Source organism: Enhydra lutris, unplaced genomic scaffold (assembly GCF_002288905.1).
Source record: "Enhydra lutris kenyoni isolate GAN:26980312 unplaced genomic scaffold, ASM228890v2 scaffoldscaffold9, whole genome shotgun sequence".
NCBI lineage: Eukaryota > Metazoa > Chordata > Mammalia > Carnivora > Mustelidae > Enhydra > Enhydra lutris.
The window spans coordinates 77,528,384-77,553,644 of NW_019154093.1; the positions used below are offsets into that span (position 1 = coordinate 77,528,384).

Consider the following 25,261-nt stretch of genomic DNA (forward strand, 5'->3'; position numbering starts at 1 on the left):
CTCAGTAGGTGTCATGGCGCTGGACTGTGAATGGTTCCCGCGGGGCGGGGCCGCCGGATGGGGGCGGCCGCTCGGCGCTCGGCTCGTCGGGTCTGGCGACAACGGCGGCTCCGGAGCGAGGGGCCCGGCGGTGGCCCCGGACGGCAGCGGGAGGCCGAGGCGGGAGCGCGCGGGGCTGAGGCGGCGGCGGCGGCGGCCAGGGGCCGGGCGGCGGAGCGGGCGGGAGGCTGAGGGGGCGCCCCCCGCGGGACGGGCGCGGGGACGGCTCCGGGGGGCGGGGGCCGGGGCCCGGGCCGGCTCGCGCGGGGGGTATGATGACCCGGCGACGGGGCCCCGGATCTCGTCTCCTCCGCCGCCTCCTCACGGCAGCCCCAGCTCGCGGCTGAGAACCAGACCCACCGGCGGTGAGTGGGACCGGGCGGGAAGGGGCCTTGGCGGGGAGCGAGCTCCCATCCGCTTCCCGAGGCGGGGCCGGGAGGGCCGCGGGCTCTCGGGGGCGCCCGGCCTGCGGGGGGGCGCCTCCCTGGGCGCGCCCCCACCCGGGACCCGGTGCCTAGTCCGGCGGCCCGGCCGCTAGCGGCCGCGGAGGAGCTTGCGTTCCCGGGAAAGCGAGGAGGCTCCGGGCTTGTGTTCGGGGCAACTCCCCCTGCCTCCTGCCACTTCTCTTTGGGGCGTGTTGTTGTCCTCAGATGACAGGGGGCCGCCTTGCGCCTCCTCACCCGGCCGGTTTTTCCCCCGGCCGTCGTGGCAGGTTCCCATCGTGTGGCTTGTGCGTGTGTATTTCACAGCTCTGCTTATCACCATGGTTTTGGGTTATTTGTGCTCTTTGCGACCAGGAAGCGGTGTCTGGAAAGGACGGCGGTGGCGGGGTGGGTGTGGAAGCTTTTCTATCCTCTCCGCTTCTGTTCTTTAATCGTTAGGTTTGTAATTTGTAATGATGGTGGAGACTACGTGGGACCAGCCCACCTAATGTGTGTCTGTGCAAGGCGGATTTAGAGGTCTGGCTCGGAGGGAAACTTTTGCTGTCTGTCGCCACTTTTCCAAAGCTTTCGTTTAAAGAAAAGAGAGAGAGAAAAGGTGAGGAAACAACCAAAAACTCTTGGGTAAGGCCCGTACTGTTCGCAGGTCTGTGGGAAAGAGGCCCTTTTTGTGTTTAGCAACCGGGACTTGGGGCTCGGTCTCCAAGAGCGCTGGTCTAACCTCCAGTTTGTTGTGGTGACAAACCGTGAGCACTGGCCTTGTGTTTATGCTGGGCGCGTTTTCTTTCCTGTTTAGGTGGGGGAAGGGAGGAGGGGCTCGAGAAGGGGAAAAAACAATCCTCAGCCTCAGTATGTCTTTCTTGCACGTAAAGCACTCCCTCAGCTCGTTTTGAGGAAGCCCTAGGTGCTTTTTCTTAGCGACACTTCGGGAATTTTCAGAAATTGCATCAAAATATTCATTTCAACTGTAGACTCTTCTGCCTAGTCTGTCCTTTATCTTATTTGTTCCCTAGTAACTGATGAAAACAGCAGCCTGGCTTCCTGCTCTTGATGAAATGGGGTTAAATTAAGTGGCTGATGCCCTCAGCAAAACCTACAATTTTGCTCTTGTTTGTGTAAAGCTATTTTTGATTCCTGGTCTGTAGTGTGTGTGCTTTGAAGATTGTTGAGATTTCAAGTCATTACAGGCTTTTACTTATATAGGTCTAAAGCTTTCTGAAAACATTTAAAAAATCTAACAAGTCCTGTTACCTGTGATTTTGGATCTTTACATGTAATTACCCCAGAATTCTGTGTTACAATACTGGTATGAAGGAAGTATATCTGTGACTTTAAGATACTGTTCCTTGCTGGGAGGATATTTTAGTAAAGTAACTTGTGGTTGGAACTGGAGGCAGCCAAGCCAGTAAAGCATCTGATGAGTAAAATGGTGAGTGAGATCTTGTAAATATGTATACTGGCTCTAGTTGGTAAGTAGGACTTCTGCTGGTGATACTCATAAATAGTTTATACCATTTTTGGATATTGTAGTTTTATGGATTGTAGAGTAAGTTGGTTGGTAACTTGAGATTTAAAACCAAACCAAAACTCCCTCCTAAAAGAAAAAAAGATAATCTCAAAATTCACAATTCTCTGGAAAATAGAATTTCTTCATTCTGTGGTTTTGTTTTCATAAGCACAGCTCAGTCAGTGGTTGTGTTGGGAGAAATCAGTGAGCCAAACCTGCCTTGTAAACTTCTTACACTTGGAACTTGCACAACTTGTTGTTAGTTATATATTGTAACTGGTCTTTTTGTAATTTGAAGTAATTTTGCAAACATGAACTTCCTGATCTGCCCTTTTTCATTTTCACGACTGCATAAAGCAATCCATATGTTTTTAGCTTTTTTTTTCAAGTTACAGTTATTAATTTCTCCCTAGTCTCTTCTCTTACATTTCCCTTACATTGTGCCATTCTGAACACAACCCATCAAAATCATTTTTCCTTCAAGTACCACTTCAACAATCAGTGATTTGCTTTTTGGTTCCTTTTTTGTTCCTAACTTCACAGCTCCCTAAATGACTTATGTATTTTTGTAGAGCATAATTTGGCTCTGTAAAAAAACTTTTTATATCCTGTTTTTATATTTTTCTCTTTCTTTCTTTTTCCTCTGTGTGTGTGTGTGTGTGTATGTGTGTGTGTGTGTGTGTGTGTATGTGTGTTACATCACCTAAGCAACATTCTAAACTCCTAGAAGATAGGGAAGCTTATGTATATTTCTTTTGGATTCTTTAAGGGCACCTGGTACGGTGCTTTCCCAGAGTGCTTAATGGAAAAGAATCAGAAGACCTGAATTCTTTGCCAGCATTACAACTCATTAGCTCTATGTAAAACTTGTTTGCCTTTCTTGGGTCTCCTTTTTCTCACCTTGGAATTAGGGGGTTTTGGAAAGAGTCTCATCAGGTCCGTTTTAGCTGTAAGAATCCCTGTACTTTTTTGCCAGTGTTTTTTGCTTCAGTCGAGTACATCTCCTTACTTGAAACAGTTTTTCATTTTTCCACATTCCCTGGCATACTGGCAAAAATTATCTCATTAATCTGAAAGAAGTTATTCCACCTTCTATCTGCCAAAGTATTGTTACCTTATTTAAGTCCTCTTTTCCTTAGGCCTTTGCTGACTGATCTAAACAGGGTCATCTCAAGATTCATGTTCTATATTGATGTTTACTTTGTTAATTTGACATTTTCCTTATGCTTGAAACTCCTTAAGGTATAGCTTTCTTCATTCTAAATTTTATAGGCCTTGTAAACTGTTGGGTGCACATACCAAGATCATACCTTTTTACCAAAGACAAAAAATACGTACTTTTCTTTTGTTCTATTGCTATAGATTCATTATTCCAAATAATGGAGAGATTGAAATTTAGGAAAAGATATCCTGCCTAGAAGGATAGTTTACCAAAATATTACAAAATATTGATTATATGGCCGTAAGTTACATAGAATTGTAGAATTACTCTTTCATCAGCTAACACCACTTATTCCACACCCTCTCTTTGCATACTAGTTGGGTAATTGGCTTGCTGGTTCCTTATGAAGGAAAGTGTTACAGGAAAGGGGTGGTGGACTTTCATTCAAATAGCGTTCTTAGGGTTTCATGCTTATTTTTTCCTTCTGTATCACTACACTTAGAAAACTAGTTTAGGTATTCTCTTGTAGGCAAGAGACTATAATTTCTATTTCAGTTGATTATTTCTCTAATTCAGTCAGTATGGCACCTGAGATCCCCTTATGTTTACATATGGAGAAGTAAAGATCTCTAGTCATTCATTCTAACAAACATTTGACACATACCGTATGTGATAGATGCTGGTGATACCCACCCCCAAAAAGATACCTACACTGGTATTTAGAATTACCCTTACAGAATTTGCAGTTTAGAAGTCAACTTTTCTTTTGGAGAGAGGGAGGGAGGAGGGAGAGAGGCAGAGAGAGAGAGAGAGAGAGCATCTTGGGCAGGCTTCATACCCAGCGTGGAGCCTGTTTCAGGGCTCAGTCTCACAACCCTGAGATCACATCCTGGGCCAAAATCAAGAGTTAGACGCTTGACTGACTGAGCCACCCAGGCATCCCAAGAAGTCAGCTTTTAAATAGTCATACTTAGAATAACATTTAGGGTGGCCTCATGAGTTAATATGTGATCTGGCTCTTGTCTGCCTGCTTCTATTATTTTCTTTTCTATTCTGTTCCATCTACACTGCTCTCTTCTTCAAATAAGCCAAGAATGTGCCTTGGCACTAACTGTTCTCTTCCACTGGAATGGCCTCTTCTTGTCAGTTAGATCTTAGCTTAAGTGCCACAATCTTACAAGGCTTTCCTTGACCACCAAATCTAGAGTATCTCTGCCCCTCCCACCATCTCTGTCATATCATTGTGTTTTGTTTTCATCATAGCTTCTGTTTTCTTAGGGGATATATGTGTGTTGTTGTCTTCCCAGAAGAAAGTAAATTCCAGGAGACAAGGGATCTTGTCCATCTGGAACACCACTGTTATCCCTAGTTTCTAGAACAGTGCCAGGCAGACAGACTAGGTACTCAGTATATGTTTGTCAAATGAGTAAATGACATAAATAAGTACAGGTGTCATAAGTACTGAGAAGTGGTAGAGGATGCTGTGGGAGCCTTTACCAGGAAACCTAAGCTAGTACAAAGTGACCTGGGCAAGGCTTTCCTGAGTGTATTTGTCAGCATAAGGCTGACTAACACATACATAATCTAGGAAAATAGTTTTTCTTTCATGTGACATCCTGAAGTAAGTGTTCCAGGTTCAAGTGAGCATTCTTGGTGGGCAGGTGGTTCTGCTCTTACAGGATCATTCAGAGACAGTTCTTTCCAGCTCTAGTTCTGTCATCCTTGAGCATTGTTTCATGGTAGGAGCTGGGTCTCCATGGGTTTTTGCTGGTGAACATAGCCATGAGCCTGGGGTGAAGGAGAGAGTAGATTTTGATCCAAACCAACAGTCTATATAACCACACTGAAAAAAATGGAGACTAACAGGATAAGTAGAAATTAGAAAAAGAGAAGACTAGGAGGGGACAATGAAGTTCAGAGAGGAAATATTATGTGTAAAGGAACTAGGATGGGAGAAATCAGGCCTACTCTAGGAAATTTGGAGATTTTGTACTTTATCTCAAGTTTTTTTTTTTTTTTTTTTAAGATTTTATTTATTTATTTGACAGAGAGAGATCACAAGTAGATGGAGAGGCAGGCAGAGGGAGAGAGAGAGAGGGAAGCAGGCTTCCTGCTGAGCAGAGAGCCCGATGCGGGACTCGATCCCAGGACCCTGAGATCATGACCTGAGCCGAAGGCAGCGGCTTAACCCACTGAGCCACCCAGGCGCCCCATATCTCAAGGTTTTAAGCAGGAGACAGATAAGCATTTTTTTAAAGTTTCAGTTGTAAGGTGAAGAATGAGTTGGGAGAAGGGAGTTTAAGAAGGGGGCTTGAGAGTCCCATTTGGGGAAAGCAAGTTAGGCTGTTGAAATAGCCCAGGAGTGTCAGCAGGGGTGGAGAAAAATGAGTGGAGTGGAGAGATAGATGGTGTTACGGTGAAGGAGTTTTCTTCCCAACACTACTCCTTGCTTTATTTTTATAGAATGTGTTTTCTTATTTACCTACCTTAATGATAGGAATATTCTTTATATATCATCGTGCTAGAGAAGATGTATATCTGTGTACATGTCAGCTGAGGACAAGTGCCAGAGGAAGCAATAAATTTACAGTACTGATTTTAGGTTATTTGGGTCACCAATTGTTAAATTGTATCAAAGAGGCAAAGATGATGCTAAGCAAAAGCAGTAGGAGTTTATTATTGGTGTGGAAGATATAAGTTACCTGGGAAGGAAGGGCAGAACACTGACAAATGATTACCTTGGTTGTCATAACTCACTTCTCCTTTCATAGTTATAATATTTGAATCCTTTGTAGTAATATTAGCTACCTGTAGTGCCCATAATGTGGGGCACCCTGTAAATGTTCAGTAGATGTGAGCATGGCAGGGAGTAGGGAAGCCTTTAATTTGACTGTTTTTGAAAGCGGTAGGTTCTAGCAATACTCAGTTCTCTTTAGCAATAAGTACAAATGCTAGTAACCCTTTGCCTGTTAGTTCTAGTTCCCCATGAATACAGTGGCCAAATTTGTCAATATACTTAGATAGTTGAATACAGTGGCCAAATTTGTCAATATACTTAGATAGTTAAATCCTTGGAAATCAGATTTGAAATGAAAAGACATTTATTACTAGAGTTAAGAGGTGCAACATTTTTAGGAAATCCCAAGTAATTTATTGGGCACTGCTCTCCTGCGAATTGGTAATATTTGTAACTTAACAGAGTCTGATACATAGTAAGTTTTCTGCAGATGTTAATTCTGTTCCATATTTTTGTTGGGGAGGCCTCACCCTAGGAAGAAAATTTTTTCCAGCATTTTGCAAAGGCGGTTTTCTGAAACATAGTATCTCTATCTTATGTCTAAGAATGACTGCTTTTAGCTGAATTTCAGGATGTCATATAGATAAGAGTGTTGATTTTTCTTTTTCTTTTTTTAAAGATTTTATTTATTATTAGAGAGAGAGAACATGAGTAGCGGGGAGGGGCAAAAGGAGAGGGAGCAACTGCCCACTGAGTAAGGATCCTGACATGGAACTCAATCCCAGGACCCTGAGATCATGACCTGGGGGCAGATCCTTAACCAAGTGAGCCCCCCAGGTGTCCCAAGAGTGTTTATTTTTCCAGGCAGGTTTGATTTTGTATTTTCTTCTCACCTTGTGCTTGTTGAGGTCAGGGTGAGTCCCAGCCACACTGGCATTGTACTGACTTAAGTACCACACACCCTTACTGTGGGGAAAGCCAGTCAAATTCTGGGTTGTTCTTTCCCTATGGATAGACTTAAAAGTTTGTCATACTGAATAAGAATTACGTCCATTTATATCCTTAAGCTTTTAGAAAAATTCCTAGAACTTACACATTTTGCAGTGCTCACTGAAGACTTGAAACCATCTGTATCTGTTATTTATTGGGTGAAAAGTTGTCCATAACATTACTCTGGTAAATGCAGTATTTTAAAGTGTCTAGTTATGAACATATTTTTTAAAAATTTGGTATTATACTTCATGAATTCTTTTTAGATTTATTAACTTTTTAAACTTTCATATTCCTAGATATAGCTACAAACTGCACATTTTGTATTCAATTCTTTTATCAAATACTTTTAGGCACATAAAGGTTGTGCTCCTGTTTATTGATAGGTTGTTAAAATTAATAGCTCAACAGATATGCAATGGAAAACAAATTTCAAAAATTTGCTTCCTTTCATTGTTTAAAAATTGGCTCAGTTTTATAATAGGTGAGAAGTTTTTTTGCATATATTTTAATAGGTAAATTTTGTAAAGGTATTGCTTGGTTTCAGATTTTTCTTTTCACTTCTTTTTTAAAAAAGATTTTATTTATTTTTTTGACAGAGAGAGACACAGCGAGAGAGGTAACACAAGCAGGGGGAGTGGGAGAGGGAAAACAGCCTTCCCGCGGAGCAGGGAGCTCCATGCGAGCTGGATCCCAGGACTCCAAACCAGGAGCCCGGGATCGTGACCTGAGCCGAAGGCAGATGCTTAATGACTGAGCCACCCAGGCACCCCTTTCTTTTATTTTAATTTGGCATTATGTCAGTGATATAGGCAGAACAAGTAAATTCGTAGCCTTGGACTTAAATTGCACTGGCTTTAGCTTTTAATTTACACTTTTTTTTCTCTTCAGGATTCATATAAATTATGAAAACTCTTGTTTAAAGTAAATCCAGGCCACGTTTTAGAAATCGAAGGCTGAGGATTTGTTCTTCGTTCCAGCTGTCTAGTCCAGTGCAGATGGTTTTTAGTTGCATTCAGGCACAAAGAAATGTACACATTGCTTTTTTATGTTCTGTAACATCCTTTGTCATGCTTCCTTCCTTTCTTGTGTGTGTTTATTCTCTTATGACTAGTAAAATTAAACTATGTGTAGTGGAGTGGAGACTCCCTCTATATCTCAAAGATGCACAGAGAAAAGGGAGGGATATTTGAAAAATAAAACCAAGCATTTGAAAATCCTGAAGTTTAATATGAGTGGTAGGGAGTAGATACGAGGTTGGTAGGCAGGGGTCGAAATCATCCAATAAATACTGCATGTCTGAATATTGCCAGGGTTTGTGCAGTAGTTTCTGATGCTATAAGCAAAGAACAAGACCTGTATGGCACCTATCATGGAATTAACACTGTAGCTGGAAATGTGAGTAACATTAAGTAAATAATTTTGAGTTGTAAGGGAGGAACAGGATGCTATGGGAGTGCATGGTGGGTGGGGGATGGGTGGTAGTTGTGGGGTGTATGTGTGTGAGGGGTGTGTGTGTGTGTGTGTGTGTGTGTGTGTGTGAATGAATGGTTTTCGCAGAAGAAAATCTTCACCATATTAGAGGGCCTTCCAAGAACTGAAAAGGGCAGTATGGGCGATATGGCTGGAATGGAGGAATTAAGGTGAGGAGATTCTGGAAGACAACAACCAGATTTTTGGAGAGCGTTTTAAGGCAGATTGAGGATTTTGGACTTTATCCACAAAGCAGTGGAAAACCCTGAAGGCAGGGGGAGGAAGGTGGTTAAGAAAGAAAGAGCAGTCATCTGATTTGCATAGTTTAAAAACAAAGATCCCCAGAGTGCATTCAGGATTAGTTTGGAGGCTATTGGCTATTTGAACTAGAATGGTCCCAAAAGGGGTAGGAAAAAAATGGCTGATTTTGAAATATACTTAGGAGGTAGAATTGGTAAGATTTGGTTATAGATTAGAGGTGGAGTAATAAGGGAGGAGGAGGTTTCAGGATAATAATACTAAATGAATTCCAGGCACTGAAACTGTACATGTATTAAACAATTTAATTTTCAGAATTATCCCATGAGTTAAGTATTATCACCAATTTATAGATGAGGAAACTGAGACTCATTGCCTCTCTGATTTTTGGCTTAAGATGTAGTGTCATAATTGAGTTAGAAGACTAGGGGTTGGGTGGAGGCTCATAAGATTAATTTTGGACTTGTTAAATTTGGGATGTCTGCAGGATACCCAAATTACAGTGTGGAATTTTATTTGGAAGTAAGAATTTGGAGTTGAGGAGAGAGAAGTCTGGGTTAGAAATAAAGATTTGAGACTCTTTTGCAGATGACTAATCCTGGGAAGTAGTTATTGAGAAGAGGGAAAGTATGGACAAGAGAAGAATTAATATAGAGCCCCACAGCATCTGAGGGTTATATGATTGAGAAGGGGAAGATAAATAGGAATGGCTTGTTCTGTCAGTTGTTTCAACTTTTTTCTGAAAGTATTAGCTTTGGAAGTCTTGGGGTTTATTGAGCTTGAGGTGTTTATGGGATATTCCAGGACAGAAAATTGGGCTGTTTTACTCCCTTTCTCCATGTTTTTCTAAGAATAACTTCCTGTGGTTCTTCAGAAGATCCTCTCGATAGGCTTCTCACCATCTTGTTTTCTGGTCATTTTATCTGTGGGCCCCTTACATTATAGTGGACAGAGCTAGACACTATTAAAATAGTTAACTGAACAGAGTAGATAGCATCCACTTTGTCCAGTACATTCTGGACACTATTTCTATGAATGTAGTTTAAGATTGAATTAGCTTTTGGTATGTGTGTGTTGGGGGGAACATTATTATATGTTTCTCTTACCAACTGAAAGTGTCTTTCATATACATGTGCTCCCACTAAACCTTGTATTTCTTATCCTCCTGCTTTGTGCTAGTCATATTTTGCACTATGTAGGATTCTCTATTTGTGTTAAATTTCATCTGCTAGTTTTGTCTTATAGTTTCTACCCTATTGTGGTCTTTTTGGACCTGATACTTAGCAAATATTGAGTATGCGCCCAAATTTGATTCCTCTCTAAATTTTGTAAGTGTGCCTTCTATGGCTCAATTTAAATAGTTGATCAAAAGGCTCATCGGGGCAGGAGTGAACACAGAGCTGTGGAATGAGCTCTTGGGCCAAAGAGCTTGGTGCTGCTACTTAATAGCTCTGCTGTTTTGGGCAAGTTACTTTATCCACTCTGTATCTTAGTTTCCTCATCTGTAAAGTGTAAATAATGATAGTATCTCTTCCAAAGAGTTGTGGTGACAATTAACAGAGTAATGTATGTGAAGTGCTTAGAAAACTACTTGACACATAGTAAGTGATCAGTCTTCTAAGCCATTATTATTATTATGGTTATTATTTTATAAACCGTCATAGATGTTCATGCTCTTTTAACAATATGACCACCTGTTGCTGAGTCTTGAAGAGTGATTAAGAGTGTGAGATTGACCAAAAAATTGATCCTTCTGTAATAGGAAATGTGTTTTGGAAAATGTATAAAATAAAACCCCAGGCAGGTAGTTATACTTTACTTGTGGTTTTTCTAAACTAAAAGTCTTCTGCTCTGTTAATTGAGGGGTTGTGTAAATTGAGGGTCTAATTCTTCCTCTCTCTCAACGTAGGTATGGCATCACAGCTGCAGGTGTTTTCCCCCCCATCAGTGTCGTCGAGTGCCTTCTGCAGTGCGAAGAAACTGAAAATAGAGCCCTCTGGCTGGGATGTTTCTGGACAGAGCAGCAACGACAAATATTATACCCACAGCAAAACCCTCCCAGCCACACAAGGGCAAGCCAACTCCTCTCACCAGGTAGCAAATTTCAACATCCCTGCCTACGACCAGGGCCTCCTCCTCCCAGCTCCTGCAGTGGAGCATATTGTTGTAACAGCTGCTGATAGCTCGGCCAGTGCTGCTCCATCAACCTTCCAAAGCAGCCAGACCCTGACTCACAGAAACAACGTTTCTTTGCTTGAGCCATATCAAAAATGTGGATTGAAAAGAAAAAGTGAGGAAGTTGACAGCAACGGTAGCGTGCAAATCATAGAAGAACATCCCCCTCTCATGCTGCAAAACAGGACTGTGGTGGGTGCTGCTGCCACGACCACCACTGTGACCACAAAGAGTAGCAGTTCCAGTGGAGAAGGGGACTACCAGCTGGTCCAGCATGAGATCCTTTGCTCTATGACCAATAGCTATGAAGTGTTGGAGTTCCTAGGCCGGGGAACATTTGGACAGGTGGCTAAGTGCTGGAAGCGGAGCACGAAGGAAATTGTGGCTATTAAAATCTTGAAGAATCACCCCTCCTATGCCAGACAAGGACAGATTGAAGTGAGCATCCTCTCTCGCCTAAGCAGTGAAAATGCTGATGAGTATAATTTTGTTCGTTCTTATGAGTGCTTTCAGCATAAGAATCACACCTGCCTTGTGTTTGAGATGCTGGAGCAGAACTTGTATGATTTTCTAAAGCAGAACAAGTTTAGCCCACTGCCACTCAAGTACATCAGACCAATCTTGCAGCAGGTGGCCACAGCCCTGATGAAGCTCAAGAGCCTTGGTCTGATTCACGCTGACCTTAAGCCTGAAAACATAATGCTGGTCGATCCAGTGCGCCAACCCTACCGAGTGAAGGTCATTGACTTTGGTTCTGCTAGTCATGTTTCCAAAGCTGTGTGCTCAACCTACTTACAGTCACGTTACTACAGGCAAGTGGCAAATGCTAAAAAGCATATCTTAGACTAGAGATCTGTCTCTGTACTTAACATATATTACATAGAGTCACATATAACAAACAATGAGTTTATTTACAGATTCCAAAGTAGAATAGGATAATATGTTTTACTTCATTTCTTGTCTGGCATTCCTATATGTAATATTGTCTTATTTCTGAAGTTATTATTTAACACTAGAAAATCTAATTCAGTCCGATTCTGAAGGTTGTTCCTAGTTGAATTATACTAGCATCTGGTTCCTTCTTTAGTACCATTATACCTAGTTTTCCCATTTTAAAGAGTCTTTTAAAATATAAAGATGTTTACTTACTTGTAATGAATTTGGGCATATGCTGCTACATTTTTCAAGTACCTTTTTTGGCAGGTAAGATGCCTTGGGAATAATTCCAGGTTTAACTCTAGCAACATTTCATTCTTTGACGTTTTCTTTCTTTTGTAATAGAATTGGATCTGATGATTGCTAAGGACACTTCCTGTTTTAACATCTCCATAATAGTTCGAACTTATTCGGTTTATGACCTTATTTGGTTATCCTAGAATGTCCTTGACCTAAGTGCCTTATACTTTAGTGATTTATATTTCCAGATAGATATGTCTAACAAAGCTGCCTTTTTAGTATATAATGATTATTAGGACAGCTCTTAAATGTCGGTATATACAATGTTGTCTGTTGTCTGCTATAACCAAGAAGATTTACTGAAAGAAAAGGGGGAAGTCTTCTTAAATGAGCTTTTATTTCCTCAGTACCTCATTTATTTATCTATTTGTCTAGTTATAAATTTTAAGGAATCTGATACTTAATTTTAATGATCATTAAATACGATTGCCCACTCACCCAATCAAGAAGTGAAACAATAAACAAAAAAAATAGGTAATCCACATGTGTTTATCAGGAGATATGTTTATCAAGAGATAATCTGTCAAATGCCTATATTAACTTTTGAGTAAATAGAAAGTCTGAGCTTAGAATTTTTATATTGTGTGAAAATAATAGGATATTTTAATCTGTACAAGGCTCAGAAGAGATGCCATCTACATATTTTTTTCCTAATTGTGTAAAATCTGCCTAACATGAAGTTTACCATTTTAACGATTTTTAAATGAACCATTCAGTGTCATTAAGGACATTCACCGTGTTGTGTAACCATCACCACTACTAAATTTTTTTTTATCACCCAAAACAGAAGCTCTGTGACCATTGAGTATTAACTCCCACCTTTCCCCTACCCTTGGTATCCTCTATTTGACTTTCTATCCCTATGAATTTGCCTATCTAGATACTGCATGTAAGTGGAATTATACAGTATTTGATATTTGTCCCTTTGTGTCTGGTTTATTTCACTTAGCATAATGTTTCCAAGGTTAAGCCATACTATAAAATGTATCAGAATTTCATTCCTTTTCATGACTAAATAATATTCCACTGCATGTATGTACTAGATTTTGTTTATCCATTCTCTTGGGTTTCCAGATTTTTGGCTATTATGTATAATGCTACAAAGAACATTAGCATTCGAGTTTAAGTCCCTGTTTTCCATTCTTTTGGTGGGTATATAGCCAAAAGTATATAGCCAAAAAGAACTGGATCATATGGTAATTCTATGTTTAACTTTTTGAGGAACCACCAAACTATTTTCCACTAGTAATGCATAAAGATTCCAGTTTCTCCACCTCCTCATCAACAGCTTTTTTCCCCCTTTCTTTCTTTTTTGAAGTCGGGGGGATAATAGCCATTCTTATGTGTATGAAATGGTATTCATGTGGTTTTGATTTACATTTCCCTAATGACTAATGATGCTGAGAATCTTTTCACTTATTTATTTTATTATTTTTTTAAGGTTTTATTTATTTATTTATTTGACAGAGAGAATGGGAACATAAGTAGGGGGAGTGGGAAAGGGAGAAGCAGGCTTCCTGTGGAGCTGGGAGCCTGATGCAGAGCTTGATCCCAGGACCCTGGGATTATGACCTGAGCTGAAGGCAGACGCTTAATGACTGAGCCACCCAGGTGCCCCGACCATCTTTTCATTTATTGCACATCTGTGCATCTTTGGGGAAATGTCTGTTCAAGTCCTTTGTCCATTTTTGAATTAGATTTTTTTTTTTTTGGTTGAGTTGTAAGAGTTCTTTATATATTCTAAGTATTAATCCCTCTGCAGATAGTTGATTTGCGAATGTATTCGCTCATTTCCATGGGGTTGCCTATTTATTTTGTCAGTGGTATTTGCACAGAAGTTTTAAATTTTATTGAAGTTCAGTTGGTGTTTTTTGTTGCTTATACTTTTGGTATTCTAAGAAATCATTGTCAAACTGATGTCATGAAACTTTTTCCCATTTGTTTTCCTCTAAGAGTTATATAGTTTTTAGCTCTTATTTAAAAGAATGTAAGAATACAGACATAGATAGCTCTTATACTTGAGTCTTTGGTCTATTTTTAAGTTAATTTTTGTATATGGTGTAAGTTAGGGATTCGGTTTCATTCTTTTGCCTGTGAATATTCAGTTTTCCTAGCACCATTTGCTTAAAAGACTATCTTTTCTCTATTGAAAGGTCTTGACATTTGTCGTAATTCATTGATCACAAATACAGGGGTTTATTTCTTGGCTCTCTTCTTTATTCTGTTGGTCTGTATGTCTGTCTTTATGCCAGTACCACACAGTCTTGATTACCGGTAGCTTGGTAGTAAGTTTTAAAAATTTTAAATCAAGTTTTGGCTATTTGGAGTCTCTTGAGATTCCATATGAGTTTTAGGATGGATTCTTCTATTTCTACAAGAAACATCATTGGTTTTTGAAGGGATTGCACTGAATCTGTAAATCACTTTGGGTAGTAATGACATCTTCACAGCATTATGTCTTCCAATCCATTCTTCTCTATTTTTATCTTTTCCTTTTATAGTTTTGTAAAACTCTGATTATTTCTTGAGTGAGATAGAGTAAAGAGATTCCTACGGCCTTGGTTTCTCATTTCATTATGCTCTAGGCAGTTTGGCTATTTTTGCAACTCTCACCTCCATTTAGTTATTCACGACTTGGAAGATTTAGGTTCTGATTACTTTTTCTTTTAGTATTCTCTTTTGAGCAATCCCACCACCACCCACTCAGGTATATATACAGAAACACTCTACAGGTGCACTTAAGAGCTCAGTTCTGCATCTCCTTTGGAGCATTGGGGAGGTAGGAGGAAGGGCACTGCTGAAGGGTGTGGAGGCTGATCAGCTCTTGCTTCTTGATCTCTTCTCCAGTCAAAGCCTGCAGGTGTTCTTTAACTGGTTGCCTTGTCTGTGGTAATGGAAGCCAATGTTAAGATTGAAAAAGCAATAGAAGTAAGAATTATTTTGTGAAATAATTTTGATGGAATTTTCTCTTAAAGGGTAAAGGAGATTTGAAGAGTAAATAGTTTTGGCTGCTTAGCTTTCTCTAATAAGTAATTCATTTGAATAATTTTCAGTGTTAGGTTGCTGGTCTTTGCCCCTTTTCCTATCCTTTTGATGTACTTTTTTTTTTAAGATTTATTTTTTTTTTTTAATTTATTTGAGAGAGAGAGAGAGAGAACATGAGCTGCGGGGAGAGGGAGAGAGAAGCAGACTCCCTGTTGAGCAGGAAGCCAGATGTGGGGCTGGATCCCAGGATGAAGGCAAATGCTTAACTGACTGAGCCACCCAGGTGCCCCTTGATTAATTTTTTTAAAAGATTTTATTTATTTGAGAGAAGGGGAGAACACATAGGAAGAGTGAGAAGGAGAAGCAGACTCCCTGCCAAGCAGAGAGCTCAACATGGGGCTCATGGGGCTTGACCGTAGGACACTGAGATCATGACCTAAGCCAAAGGCAGATGCTTAACTGACTGAGCCACCCAAGCACCCTATCCTTTTGATTTAATTTCAGCTGTCATTTGAGTAATTCGATTATGTTTTGTTTTTATAGGAAATACGATTTTCAGATTTTTAAGTCCACTGGTAATTACTCTTCAACAAGTCATCCTGCAGATCCATTGCATTTAGTTCTCAACTAGAGGAGTAATTGTGACTGGAGCTCAGTTTACCCCTTAAAAACAGGAGTTCTTTCTGCATATTACTGAGTAATTACTGTGCATACTGAAGTTCAGTGTCCAGGGCTTAACTGCATTTAGGATTTTTTTTTCCACTTGGAATTTAACATGAATATGTTCTTATGTCACAGTAATACTTGGTAATGAACCTCAGGCCAATGGAATAGCAGCTCAGGCATTCCTTCTTTTTTTTTTTTTTTTTTTTTAAGATTTTATTTATTTATTTGACAGAGATCACAAGTTAAACAGAGAGGCAGGCAGAGAGAGAGAGAGAGAGAGGAGGAAGCAGGCTCCCTGCTGAGCAGAGAGCCTGATGCGGGGCTCGATCCCAGGACCCTGAGATCATGACCTGAGCCGAAGGCAGCGGCTTAACCCACTGAGCCACCCAGGCGCCCCTCAGGCATTCCTTCTTTACCATTAATTTTATCCACAGTGGTCTTCTTTGCGTTGCTTTTAGAGACTGTTAAGTCCTCACCCTGATGTCTTTCAGAAAACCTCTGTGAAATCTCTTTGGCCAGTGAAGCATCCTGGCTCCAAAGCCAGAGTTCCTCTTACCTCCCTTTTTAGTTTACATTGCTTCATCTTCCTGATTACATGCCAAAATATTATCAGTTGACATAAATTTTTGGCACCATACTTCTCTGTTGGCCATCGGCTTGGCTAAATGCCTTAGCCAATGGAAATAGTATACTTTATTTCCTGGACGCTATAAATGTGTTTGCAGACTACTTCCAAAGAAGTTGCTGTCTTTGGGGCTTGAGTTTAGGCACAAGGGTTTGCCGTGTTTACAAGCTTAGTGCTTTTCCATTCTGAACAAATTAACTGGCTTTATTAAAGTTGAGATCACTGTATTTGTTATATATGGTATGGAAGGACAAGGGCTAGAGAAGGAAAGAATATTTTCAGTTTAACATAGACAAATAAACAGTTTCACCTAAGCCACAGATGCAGGAAGTTAGGCTTTATGTAATATTTCTGATATGGTAAGTAAGTTTGATGCCTCTGAGATGGGCAGGAAGAAATGAGTATTCATGATAATGAGCAGGGTTTAATTTGTGCTGTTAAGTGATCCTAACCACAACTTACTCCATGTTCTAGTGAAATAATGCTTTATGGCTTTGGAGGGTTTTTTTAGTTTAAAGAAATTTGAAGTTGGAAAATCAAAAGGCAAGAATTGCTATTTCTGCCACCTGGTTTTAGTCATTACAGCCTGCTTAGTATTTGTTCTTTAAGGGTGGGATGTATTTTCAAAGAGGAGACCCACTAAGTCCAAAGTACAGTTAATGCCATTTTCCTACAAAAGTGAATACCGCCAGTTTGGTTTTTTTCCCTCTCTTCCATGTGTTTCTATAGGTTATCTTTTTAAATGTTCAGTTGTTAGAATGTCAGAGCTAGAGTGGGACCTAGAAGAGTAATTAACTTCACTCAGCCTCCCTAACAGATGAAGTAGAAGCAGAATTTTAGTGTTGAGAGTTTATGTTGAAGGACTGAGAAATATTGGAGGGCAAGGGGAAAGATGATACAGTAAGGAAGATAGCACCAAGAATTATAATCTGAATTCAGAGTTTAAAACATTCAGTCTTTAGAGGTGAACCTGCTTTAAATGTTCTGTTCTGTTCAGTAAAAGAAAATAATCTCAGTCTTTTTGCTTCCTAGAGTTTAGGTCAGACAGTATTTCTAGTTTCTAATGATAATGAAAATCCCTCAGACTGAGCAACCTTATTTTATTTTTACTTTTTTTTTTCTTTGATACTTACCTTTTTATATGGTAGATGTGGTAGAGTTACTGTTTTAAGTGAGTTTTTGCTGGAAATCCTTAGCTGCTTTTGTTACTCCGGAAGCAGAGTGAGACCAAATGGAAAAACTGATTCCAGCCAGTCTTCAGGGGATTTTTTTGTCTAATGGGACTTGGGGGCTGGAATTAATGCTTTTCTTAATTTCCCTGAAACTTTAAGCTTTGGAAGCCTAATAGTTATCACATATTTTTGCTACCTTTCTAAAGAAATAAGTTATTGGGTGGCCTGCCCCTCCCTATGACCTACCTTTGGATTTTAAAATGTCTTCCTGGAATAGTGGGAATGGCAAAAATCAATCTGCTGCTCTTCAATTGATGCTTAGGAATGTTCTAAGCCCAGTTTTTATTTTGGCACAAAGCCATTTGCGCGCTCCCTGCCAGCTATTTTTGGCACTGTCATGAACTTGGAAATTAATGATTCTGCTCACTGAAAGTAAAAATTTTGTCCCTTTTCAATTTTAGAAAAGATTTTATGTTTCTGGATACTCTTATGCTCTAGTTTATTAATGCTCTTAAACTTGTGCCATCTTAAAAACATGCTACCGTGGTTGGGATTTAATTAAACTCTGAAATTTCATCAGTAATATGTCGCTCTAGCCACCTGCAACAGGAATATCCCTTTTGAAGTTTGTTTCTTTGGCTAACAAAACCACAGTTCACATCAATTAGTATAAAAACTGGTGATATTAGTCTTTCCACAGATAGCTGTCAAATAGTGAAGTCTTAGCATGCCTGGATCAGTCTTCTGCTGTTCCTGTTCTAGGATCAGGAAAGCCTTTGGATACTGTGAAGTCCTCTAATTTACCTTATTTTCTAAGGGCTACTTACTTAGAAAATTACTTCGGGGAGGATATTCTTATTTAAGGAAATATCCTTTATATAGCCCCCGCTTAGTCCTCCCTGCCCCAGAGCAGCAGCGTGCACATAATACTTAAAAGTTGGAGAAACCTAGGCACACCATGAGGGGACACAGTCTGTTAGAGGGCTCCTTGTGGAGACAGATCTGCCAAGGGGTCTGGATTTGGTGTGCCCTTACAGATTCTAATTCTATGACTTGTAAGAAGGAAGGAAATTGTCTGGAGATGATGATAAAATGTTTATGAGCTCAGCTCTTAGATTCAGATTGCCTGTGCCCCATCAGTTAGTAATTGTGTGGCCTTGGGTGAGTTACTTAACTTCTCAGTGCCCAGTTTCTTCATCTGTAAAATGGAAAGGATCCTTTATTACGTAGCATCTAAGATACCATTGATTAGAGGTTGAAACATTTATGTACCAATAAGAAGGTAAAAGCACTGCCATTAAGCTAAAATACTCATCGTTTGCAAGAATTTTCTTGATTTTAGAGATGTTAAAATATGAAAAAAAATCATGCACCTTAGAATTGATGACTTGGGGCACCTGGGTGGCTCAGTTGGTTAAGCATCTGACTCTTGATCTCAGGGTTGTGAGTTCAAGCCTCATGCTGGGCTCCATGCAGGGCATGGAATCTACTTTAAAAAAAAAAAAAAAAAGAATTGATGACTTAACAGTAGTAGTATCTATTTTCATAGGATTGTTGTAAGGAGTAAGTGACCACATTTGTAAAGAACTTATAACAGTGAGCAGCATGGAGTAAGCGCTATATGAGTGTCATCTTTTATTATTATCGATATTAGTAATAACCTGTTATTATCATCCCCCTTTTAAACCCATTTATCTCATAATTTTAGTCACGGTTTAAAAACTGCCATGTATACTACCATGCCAAATAGATTTTACTTTTTTGGAGACAGTACAATACAACTCTGGGCCCAGATTGCCAGGGTTCAAATTCTAGCCCTTCCACTTATTAACTGTAATTTTGGGCAAATTACTTACTCTGTTTGCCTCAGTTTCCTCTGTAAGTGGGCAGTGATTTTTTTTTTTTTAAGATTTTATTTATTTATTTGACAGAGAGATCACAAGTAGATAGAGAGACAGACAGAGAGAGGGGGGAGAAGCAGGCTCCCTGCTGAGCAGAGAGCCCGATGTGGGACTCGATCCCAGGACCCTGGGATCATAACCTGAGCCGAAGGCAGAGGCTTAAACCACTGAGCCACCCAGGCACCCAAGTGGGTAATGATTTTATCTTAGGTATGTTCATATATATATAAAGCTTTTAGTTTATGGTGTTATCTTAGTCTTCTCTTCAAGGCTCCATAGGGTTTGGTTTCTCACTTGGAGCATTAATGGAAGTGAATATTTCTATAGTGCTTTCAACCACGATGTCTCTACAGAAGGCATTTCTGTTATCAAGGGATATTTATTGATCAGGTCACTTAATTTTTTTCTATAATTAAAAAGCTGCTAAGAATAAAAAGAATAAATTTGTGATCCCTTATCTGTGATTTCAAAATTCAGATTTCAAAATTAAAAAACTTTAAGTTTGGCATAAGCTCATTTATTGGCAAACTCTGTCTTGAACTAATGTAAGGCAATTTAAGTCTTTATTTAGCCAACTTAGTATGACTGTTCAATTATTTCATTGTGGAAATACTAATGTGTTTGGTTTTGGGGTGCTTCCCTAAACTCCATTGGGATTACTATGCAATATGTAGTTTTATGTATGGTGATACCTTTCTGAAATTCAAAAAAACTTTCAATTCCACAACACATCTGGCCCCAGAAGTTTCAAATGATGGATTTTTATATCAAAGATAGTTTTCAGTTTCTTTAAATCAATATGTACCTTGAGCTGGTACTAAAACAGGGCTTAGTCAACATAGTTAATTCCCCAAATAATATTTGTTTTTTAATTTGCTATTTTTGTTTTTGCTAGAGCCCCTGAAATTATTCTTGGATTACCGTTTTGTGAAGCTATTGATATGTGGTCATTGGGCTGTGTGATAGCTGAGCTGTTCCTGGGATGGCCTCTTTATCCTGGTGCTTCAGAATATGATCAGGTAAGAGTGTATATTTGGATGGAAATAGAACGCAAGTATTTACTAGTGAAATAGATTCTAGAGGAAGTACTTACTAGTGAAGTATTTAGATATTAGGGAAAGAGTAGTCCAATTAGAAAGGATTCTTTTGAAGACTAGAATTTTCTCTACCTGTTTCTCAGTCTGGTATCATGTTTGCAATTCAGAATTTTAAGTTTTTTATTTCATATTACCTTAGATTGGTACTTTTCCGGATCTGTCATGATTTATTAGAGACTGGTTTTGGTTAACAAATGTGTCTTGTGAGTTTTTAAGATACGAAAATAAAGAAGGATGAGGAATTGGAATTTTAAGAGTGAACTTTGTCTCATTTAGAGCTGTTACTTCCTTTTATACATGACATATGCTGAAATAAGTACTCTCTACATACTGAAACACATTGGGCCCCGGAAGCTGTAATGTATACTGGATTTCTGTAAAATAGGATTAAGGAGGGAAATCATATGAATTGGAAAGTATTGTATAGAAGATGGTCTGTGTCTCAAAACAGAGAAGCTTTACAAGATGTTCTAGTTTCCCAAGGAGCTAGTCCTGAGGGAAAAGGTTTTGCCATGGATGTATTACTGTATTATGTATATTATGTATTGTGTATATATTGTATTATTTGCCATGGATGTATTACATGTATTATGCCATGAATTCTTATTTCTTGTTCTTTTTAAAAAAAAAAGGGTTTTCTCCTTTTATTACTATACTATAAGCTCTTTAAGGGCTTAGACTGATTCCACTAGTGTGTCCTCAGCTCCTGACATTATGTCTGACACATAGTAGGTACATGAGGATTATTGGTTTTTGTTTTTAAAGAAATAAATGGTTCTCTGGAATTATTAATAGGAAAAAAGAGTAAAACAGTATTTTCCCCTATTCAACTTAGAATTTTTGATTCCTTGATTCATTTTAGAGCCACCTTCTAAAAATTTGACTCTTTGGGCATGTCTTTGATTGAAACAAAAAATGAGTTGCTCATGTGATAAGTAACTGGTTACCTTGAGCTTTGTAATTCTTCTACCTTGTGAGAGAGAAGCCAGCTTTCTTATTTTACAGTGACAAAGTGTGAGGGAGATAAATGATGCAAAAACACAGTTGGTTGAACTAAGCCATTGATTCTCCTTTTTGGGTCTTAGACCCTTATGGGAATCTGATGAAAGATAGGTGTGTGGATATTCTTAGAAAAATTTATGTACAGTATTTTGAGTTCAGATTTAGGGGATTCATGATTCCCAATTAAGAAACCTTGTTCTGAGCAGTTACAGCCTCCCAAGTGCCATTCCTAGGCCAACCTTCAACCTTTGTAAACAGATTGGTACTCTTAATTTTCCTAGGAAGTAGAGCCAAATGAAATTAGGTTTAGAAGCTGAGGTACAACTGTTTTTTTTTTTTTTTAAATAAAGAAATGATCTGATAGTTTTGAGAGAATTTTTGCCTAGTGCATAGATGTGAAACTGTGGGTGGTAGGAGGAAGTCGTTTTTCCCATGCTGAATAAATAGGATACTGCTTTTGTAGAGCAGGATGGGGATGGGTTATCCTTGTGCATCTCTGGTTATACAAAAAGATTTCTATTGCAGGATTTCTATTCTTATAGTTAAGTTTCTTTAAAACAACTTATATTGAGATACAATTCATATACCATATAGTTCAGCCATTTAAAGTGTACAACTCCCTGATTTTTAGCACATTCACAGGGCTGTAAACCATAACCATGGTCAGTTTTAGAACATTTTCATCCCTCTGTAATGAAACCCTATACTTAATTAGCTGTCAATGCCCTTTCTCCCCTAACCTCTGCTTCCCCCACCCCCCTGGCAACCACTAATCTACTTTCTGTCTCTATAGAGTCGCCTATTGTAGTTGATCATATTTATCACATACCATGTGTGGTTTTCTGAGATGGACTTCTTTTACTTAACATGTTTTTCATCCATGCTGTAGCCTGTTACCAGAATGTCATTACTTTTTATGGCTGAATAATGTTGCATTGTATATAAGTATACCACATTTTGTTTGTCCATTCATGTGTTGATGGACACTGAGTTACCATCTTTTGGCTATTGTGAAAAATGGTGCTATGAACATTGACATACAAGTGTTTAAGTTCCTGTTTTAAATTTTTGGGGGTATATAGCTAGAAGTAGAATTGTTGGGTCATATGGTAATTTTATGTTTAAACAAACTTTTTCACAGTGGTCACATCATTTTACATTCCTACCAGCAATACACAAGAGTTCCAATTTCTCTATATCCTTGCCAACACTAGTTATTTTCTTTCTTTTTTTAAAAAATAGCAGCCATCCTTATGCATGTGAAGTGATAATCTCATTGTGATTTTGATTTCCATTTCTCTAACAACTAGTGATGTTGAGCATCATTTTATGTGCTTACTAGATATCTGTATATCTTCTTTAGAGAAGTCTACTCAAGGTGTGCATGAGTGGCTCAGTCAGTTGAGCGTCCAACTTTTGATTTTGGCTCAGGTCATGATCTTTAGGTCATTAGATAAAGCCCAAGTCAGGGTCTGTGCTCAGTGAGGAATCTGCTTGAGATTCTCCCTCTCCCTCTCCTCTTCCCCCCACTGCACTCAGGAATCTCTCCCCAACAGCACCCTAAAAATCAATCAATCAAACAGTCAATCAATCTTTAGAAAAGTCTACTCAAGTCCATTGCCCATTTTTGAATTGGGTTGTTTTTTATTATTATTATTATTATTTTTAAAGATTTTATTTATTTATTTGACAGAAAAAGAGATCACAAGTAGGCAGAGAGTCAGGCAGAGAGAGGGGAGGAAGCAGGCTCCCTGTGGAGCAGAGAGCCTACTTGTGATCTCTGTCAAATAAATAAAATCTTAAAGAAAAAAAATCAATTGATCCTAAGTAACAGTGATTTATTTGTGGACGCTTAAGTTCTGTTCCATTGATCTATATATCTGTGTTTATCCAGTATTACACTGTTTTGATTACTGTAGTTTTGTGGTCAGTTTTGAAACATGGAAGTGTGAGTCCTCTAACTTTTTCTTTTCTTTTTTTTTTTAAAGACTTTATTTATTTATTTGACAGAGAGAGAGAGAGAGATCACAAGTAGGCAGATAGGCAGGCAGAGAGAGAGGGGGAAAGCAGGCTCCCTGCTGAGCAGAGAGCCCGATGCCCTGAGATCATGGCCTAAGCATAAGGCAGAGGTTTAACCCACTGAGCCCCCCAGGCACCCCTTAACTTTTTTCTTTTTCAAGATTGTTTTGGCTATTCAAGGGACCTTGAGATTCCATGTGAATTTTAGGTATTTTTTAATTTCTACAAAATAATTATTGGTTGTTTTGTTTAAAAAGTCAAGTCCATTGACTCTCTGGGAGGTATCACCATCTTAACAATATTGTCTTCTGATCCCATAAATGTGACCAGATTTTTTAGGTTTTCTTTAGCAACATTTTGTAATATTCAGAGTACACGTTTTACATCTCTCTTATTAAATTTATTTCTAAGTATTCTATTTTTTTTTTTTGATGTGGTGGTAAATGGAATTATTTTCTTAATTTTATTTTCAGGTTATTCACTGCTAATGTATAGAAATACAATGAGTTTTGTAATTGATCTTTTATTCTTCAAACTTGTTGAACTCTTTTCTAGTAGTTTTCTTCTTTTTTTTTTTTAAGGTTCTTTTACTTTATTATTTTTATTAAGTAATCTGTATTCCCAGTGTGGGGGTTGAATTCATTGGACTTGGACTCATGATAAAGAGTTGCATACTCTACTGACTAGCCATCCTGGTGCCCCTCTAGTAGTTTTCTTTTCTCCTCCTCCTCCTCCTCCTCCTTCTTCTTCTTCTTTTTAAATTTGAGAGCAGATTGAGAGAATGAGAAGGGAGAGGGTCAGAGGGAGAAGCAGACACTTCGCTGAGTAGGGAGCCCGATGTGGCCCTCGATGCTGGGACTCCGGGATCATGACCTGAGCCAAAGGCAGTTGCTTAACCAACTGATCCACCCAGGCGCCCCCCTCGAGTAGTTTTCTGATAGAACTCTAGTTCTCATTGTTTTAATGGAATCCTTACAGTTTTCTAACTAGAAGATCAAGTCATCTACAAAAAAAAATGGTTTTACATCTTCCTTTCCAGTTTGAATTCCTTTTTTTTTTCTTGCCTAATTGCTTTGTATTAAAGCAATAGTAACAGTGTTGAATAGAAGTATAAGAGCAGAAATCCTTGTCTTGTTCCAGATTTTAGGGGGAAAATAATTCAGTATTTCACTGTTAAATATGATATCAGCTAAAGGTTTTTCATGAATATTATAGCAGATATTATAGCAGGTATTTGTGATTCTTGAAATATTAGTTAATAGCTTCAGATTTGTTGAAAACATTTTGTTTAATATAACAAATGACAATAATGCTTTGCGTAAATGCAGGACTTTTGTTTTTGCTGTATTGTAAGCTATGTGAAAAGCAGTATCTGGATGATAGCTTCCCATTCTACTTTCACAATGAAACTCATTCTGTAATATTAAAATTTTTAAATGTCTTAATTCTTTAAGTTCATCATTATAGAAAAATTAGAAAAGATGCAGTAAACCAAGAGATAAAACTTTTAACCTTTAGTAGTTTCACCCTTCAGAGGTGACCCTTTATGATTTGGCATATTTTGTATTTATTTATGTGTATAATTTGTTAATTTTCATCATGTACTTATTGAGTACCTACCTTAGACAATGGGGATATAATGCTGCATAAAACATTATACTTGCCCTCATGGAGGCTATAGTTTGGTGATGGGAAACAGACACTAAGTAAATAATTATATGATACTTTTCTACATAATATATAAATTATATACATAATCTCCAATTATATACATAGA

The 25,261-nt window shown here is 38.8% G+C and overlaps 1 protein-coding gene across 3 annotated transcripts in view; it reads left to right on the forward strand.

Annotated features, from left to right (window-relative positions):
- The first annotated feature begins 316 nt into the window (after positions 1-316).
- The window catches only part of LOC111142858 (homeodomain interacting protein kinase 1), a 48,933-nt gene continuing 23,988 nt past the window's right edge, over positions 317-25,261 (forward strand). For 2 of the 3 annotated variants that reach the window (XM_022496217.1, XM_022496218.1), the window contains exons 1-3: positions 317-404; positions 10,516-11,593; positions 20,262-20,385. In XM_022496217.1, coding sequence (XP_022351925.1) covers positions 10,518-11,593; positions 20,262-20,385 — 1,200 coding nt within the window. In that variant the 5' untranslated portion in view covers positions 317-404; positions 10,516-10,517. Of the gene's footprint in view, positions 405-10,515; positions 11,594-20,261; positions 20,386-25,261 lie in introns of those variants that run through there. The other variant, XM_022496219.1, reaches the window with a different exon arrangement.